The 5,545-nt window shown below is 42.1% G+C and overlaps 1 protein-coding gene across 1 annotated transcript; it reads right to left on the bottom strand.

The window, feature by feature from the left end:
- Positions 1 to 3,318: 3,318 nt before the first annotated feature.
- On the bottom strand, positions 3,319 to 4,364 carry aanat1 (arylalkylamine N-acetyltransferase 1; the record flags this gene model as incomplete). The annotated part of the gene is made up of 3 exons (XM_080833261.1): positions 3,319 to 3,624; positions 3,799 to 3,953; positions 4,211 to 4,364. 3 exons carry the CDS (start codon positions 4,362 to 4,364, stop codon positions 3,319 to 3,321), a joined length of 615 nt encoding a protein of 204 aa, XP_080689387.1.
- Between the last annotated feature and the right edge of the window lie 1,181 nt (positions 4,365 to 5,545).

Genomic DNA, 5,545 nt, shown 5'->3' with positions numbered 1-5,545 from the left:
AGCCACAGCGCTAACGCTAACACCGCTACCGCCGCTAACTCTAAGTCGGATGAATATATGGCCGTGAGGAGAACCAGCTGGCTGAAGAGGGGGGGGGGGTATGGTGAGTGAGCATAAGCACTACAACAGTGAGAAACTGACTCTGGCTCTCTCAGAGAGTGTAGTTGACTGTACAAAGAAAGTACACAGGTCTGTGTGGAGTCGTTGGGTGATGCCTGATATAGGGAGTGGTGAGAGGACGGACTTGGACGCTGATGCCAAAAGTCTATCTGATTTTCTATTGGGAGCAGCCAGAGAGCTACCATGACAGACCTCTACTCTGAGACACTTAGGGAAGAGCATTTTACCACTAATTTGTTACATTGTGTTATTTTGCAACACTAAAGAAAATTTCAACATTTTTTTTTTTCTATCAAGGGATTCACAGATAACCTTTGGGACCTAATTAGAATTTTAGCCATCCGAGATTTAGAACTTTTTATAACACGCAATCATGAATTTTGGGCAATAGGACGTCATCATGCATAACATAACATCATGTAATCTAAATATGACTTTAAAAGCCAGGAAAACCCATCTACCTGCATATCATTTGTCATTTATTGTAAATGTTGTAACTCATTTAATGCCTTGGTATATGGTACATTCTTTTCAAGAGACCCAAAGTAGTGTGTTTGAGTCGGGTAGACTGACTGGAAATGTTGGTATTCATAATACTGTGCAGCTTGATAATCAATGTCAACACCTTTCTGAGATTATTTCCGTGAACAGAATGGAACATTTCATGTTATTCAGGTAGTTCCAAAGTGGAATGGAGCCTAAGTATTGATATTAATCTTATAGACTGGCGTACTTGCCCAGTTCATTTCCGTATCGAATGTCACATTACTTACCGTATCAAATGTCACGTTTTTTGCCTATCTCTGCTTTGTCGTAGACTGCATATGCCTTGAATGGGGAACATTTAAGCAGTTTAGGGACATGTGTTGTGCCAAGTTGAGACAATGCCCGCACAATACAGGGCAGAGTGAAATTGCATGGACTGTGGCTTCTGACTGGGCCATTGGCTCGTCTCATCCACAGCTCACACCACATCAGCCACCCTGAACTACCAGAACACACTCGGCACCGTTGCCAGCCTTGTTCCCCTTGCACTGGGATTAGAGCCCCCTGCCTTGGTCAGTGTCTGGCTTTATCCACTGTGAAAAAGATGACTGTGAAATGGATTACGGCCTAATTGAGGAGGACTGAGAGTATGCGGCTCTACATAATCATTGCCCTCTTCCTCCCAATCGCATCTGGAAATAGGATTCACCGGGATGACTAGGAACCTAGAGACAGTTATAAGGTACTCACCGTTATCCCACTGATGACTGTTCACGGATACGGATGTTGCAGTGTTTTTGTTTTTATACCATACTGCCTGTTTCTCAGACACAGAATTGTTTGGCTGAGTCCCATAGCCCCTTGAGTTTTTCTAGAAGAATGTTGTTGACATAGGAATGCAGTGTGCCTTTTTTTAAATCAAGATTGACTACCTTTTATTATGATTGCATTCATTTGTATTAACAAACTGTACGGGAGAAATTGGACCAAATAGACATCATTTATTTAAAAAAAGGGAAACTTGTACAATTATATAGTGATATAGTGTGATATTTTTGATGCATTTTATATGTTATTCCTCTGTGTGCTTGATTATGTAAAAAAAAGAAATTTCTTTAAAATAAATGTAAATAAATGTTTCTCCTACATTAACCAGCCAACCAACCCACTACCTCTGAAACTTTTCAGCTAGCATTTTGCCTAGGTTTTTATGCCTGGAATCAGACAAAGAGGAGACTATAATGTGAAAAATATTTTTTTCATTTTTCTGTTAACAAAAAGTAAGTTTTGTCAAAAATGTATGTCTTGATTGAAGACTCGAGGCAGAAGTGGTAGTTACCTAATCTATTGGGAAAGGCAGAGAGGTCATCAAAGCCCTTCCAGAAGAGCTTCACAATCTTCTTTTACATTTTGAGCATTTAGGAACACAGTGGTTTGTATAATAACAATTTCCCTACAACTTGGTCACCAAACCAATACTTCCACAACCCGCCAAGTTTTTGTGGCAGATGTTATAAATAAGTGTTGTTACCCTTGTCTAGAAATGGCAGATCAAGTCACCGACAGTGGCAGACTGGGGCTTCAGCAAATCCTCAGATGTTTACATTCATTAAAGCTCTCTAATGGAGCTAAAGGGGCTTGAGGCACTCCTGAGCTTCTAAACCCTCACATGTAGGAGTGACGGGTGCGTTTGGAGGCTAGCGCTCTTTGGGTGCACGAGTCACTTGAGCTGATCCAGAGTCAGTTCCACCAACAAAAACAATAGTCAACAATAGTGAAAAACAGATTATTGAAAGATGTCACTTCACATGAACATCACAATATGAATATGGAACCACCATAACCATATATGGCATAATTGACCAGGTTTGTTATTTCGAATGATCCACCCTTGAAACTATTATACATATACATTTCCACTTGAACTACGTATGTAAAATGAGTAATGTGCGGACAAATCAAATATCTCTGATGGTGTCTTGAATCACAAGAGTGAGGGGGTGGTGAGTTGATGCTACGAGTATTTTAATGCTCATAAATACACAACCATTGCAGCCACAAGACACTAACAGAGAAGGGGCCATAACTGACCCACCCATAATATGTAGCACCTGCTGAATACACAGCAGAGATTGTGGGGGAGCAGATAAATAGAAAAAAATACCTTTTTTTGCAGTCTGCAGTGCTGAACTTAATTTCCTGTCCTCTCAAACCTCTTCTTCAAACTACATTTAAGTAAACAAATATAAAATTCTTGGAGACATGGTTCATTTTAGTAAAAGACTTTATGTTTTAAAAAAATGTCCAGCATTTAAAAAAACATGATGTAAAATGAAAGTATAAATAAGATGTCAACGTAAACATAAAAAATAACTGAAAACAAAATGATAACAATTGTCATTTGTTCCATAATCGTTACAGTAGTCTTTGTCACCCTCAGCTGTTAAACAAGCAAATTATGTTTAAAGGTCCTCTAACGGCTGTAGAGTCGTTCTGGACAGCGGATGCCTGGATACGTAGCATCACTCCTCGGTAACGCACTGGAAAGCTTTGCCTCCCAAACATCGATAGCTAGAGCCAACACATCATGAGACGTTAACACTTCCACAACAAGCTGTTGGTAAACTCCGAAAACTGGCCAAGGGCCGGTATCCACAGAAAACAAACACGCAAGCAACATCAAACACATCACACACTCTGAGGACCTTCAGCTCAGCATCCGCTGTTGCGACGCATAAAAGCATGGCCACGGACGGGGCACTGCATCTCGATGAAGGTGAGGGGACCCACGGTGATCTCACAGGGGCCCTTCACCTTGAACCCAGATTTCCGATAGAAAGGCACCAGGAAGTCCTCGCACATGAGGACCGCGCGGCGGACGTAGGGCAAGCAGCGCAAGTACTGAAGGTAGCGCCACATCAGGATGGAGCCTTTGCCTTGCTGCCGGAAGGTACGGTGCACAGCTAGCACGTGGATGTGGACAGTGGATCCGTGGGGCTTGTGAAGAGTCAGTGCGTCCTGTGGCGGGGGGAAAAGAATCAAGGTAAAACTACCTGCGTCTATGAGTAATTGGTCTTCCCCTCTACATGTGACGCCTAAGTCAATTCACTTTAAATGTATTCTGTGCAATGAATTTAAATTGTACAGCATTAGAAGCTGTGCTTAAACAACAAACAGAGTGAGTGTATTAACCGTGGTTAGCCGTTCCTGGTCCCAGAGGGAGCCGATGATAAAGGCCACCAGCCTGCCTTCCTCGAACCATCCCAAAGACAGCTCTGGACAAAGTGTGAGAAAATGACGCACCTCGTCCAAATGCAGGGGACATTCACCAGATACAGAGAGGAAAGCTGTAGAAAAATAAAAATAGAGGATGTAACTGTAAGGTTGAATGTAAAGTTCTAGAAGAAGGAAGACTGTTCTATTCAAATGTTTCAATAAACTAGGCTACTTGTGCTTAAAACATGCTACCTTACAAACTTTTAAAACGTATGTAACCATGGTGGTTGTTCTTCAAACCATAACCTAAATGAGGCGGACAATAATCAAAACTCTTTATTTTGTAACAAATTGTAAAACTACTTGTAAAGCAAAACTGGTTCTTTACCTTCCCTCTCGATCTCAAAAACACTGATAGCGTCCTCCGGACTGAGGGAGCGAAATTCGCTGGCCGGCAGTGTGTGGCGACGCTGACGCCCAGGAGAGATCGGAGTCCGCATGTAGAGAGGTCTGAGGAAAGGTAGGGCGCTCACAACAGACATGGTCGTAAACTTGAAAATGAACCCCTTCTAACTTTGACTTGCTTCGATTGGTGGTTGTTCCCTCTCCTGTTTTCTGTAGGCCAAGCCAAACTACTTGTTCATCTGACAGCCAGGATCAGTGCGTAAAACTGTGCCCTGTTGGAGCAAGTCGTGCGTATTTATAGGCTACTCGAGGCGCTTAAGCGCTAGTCATGAGCCGACAGACGTGGGGGGCGTGATGACCAATTTACGAATACTGTAAACTAATCGCGTGTTTACAAAATTTGTTTGTGATTAGGATTGTCTTGCCCAGAGGCGGATCTTCCATTAGGCAAACCTAGGCAATTGCCTAGGGCCCCAACCAAATCTGTCTTTATTAGGGGCCCCCAAATCTGCCCCCCCCCCCCCCCCCCAGCCATTACTTATGTAAAGTAAAAAAAAAAAACACACATTTCTAGTAGAAAAAAATTACAAAAATATCAACATAACGCCGAACTAATGCCTAAATAATATTTTTCCAGCACACATGCTCCCCTCCATTGTGCATTGGACTAGTCCAGAATATGATCACGTAGTAACGCACGCAGCGCGAAATAACGTTACTTCAAACCAAAGCAGAGGGATCCCTAGAAAGGTTGCCCCTGTTGCAAAGCAATAAACCTCCAGGACAATAGGTAATTTGCTTGGCAGATAGAAAACAGTTTTCTTAACAGAAAGTCTGAAGCTTGAAGTTATTTTCAAACCTTTACTTGGGTAGCACTGTAAAACTGAGCAGACATGCAGAATACATTTTAGTAATCTCATCTCGTAACATTCGTTTCACATAGCATTGCGTGTTTAAACTGTGATAGAAAATACGTTAGCTTAATACTAACGTATAGGGGAAATTACAGAGACTGCGCTAGGTATTAGCATCAATTAATTCACGTTAATGTTTTTGTATATGAGCCTGACATTTGCTCGGCAGATAGATAACAGGTTCTGTAACAGATACACTGCCGAAATTGACGGCACGAACGACTGGAAAAATGTATCAGCCTTCCTAAAAGAACACGAGAAGTCTGCTGATCACCTCGCAAATATGGCTGTTTGGCGAACGCTTCAGCAACGGCTCCAAACAGGTAAAGCCATAGATCATGTAAATCAAGAGCTGTTTGTGAACGAAGTAAACAAATGGAGAGAGATCTTGAAACGTCTGATCG

Source organism: Sprattus sprattus (assembly GCF_963457725.1).
Source record: "Sprattus sprattus genome assembly, chromosome: 1".
In the NCBI taxonomy this organism is placed as follows: Eukaryota; Metazoa; Chordata; class Actinopteri; order Clupeiformes; family Clupeidae; genus Sprattus; species Sprattus sprattus.
Note: the sequence above shows the minus strand (reverse complement) of the source record. Positions and strands in the feature narration are given on the sequence as shown.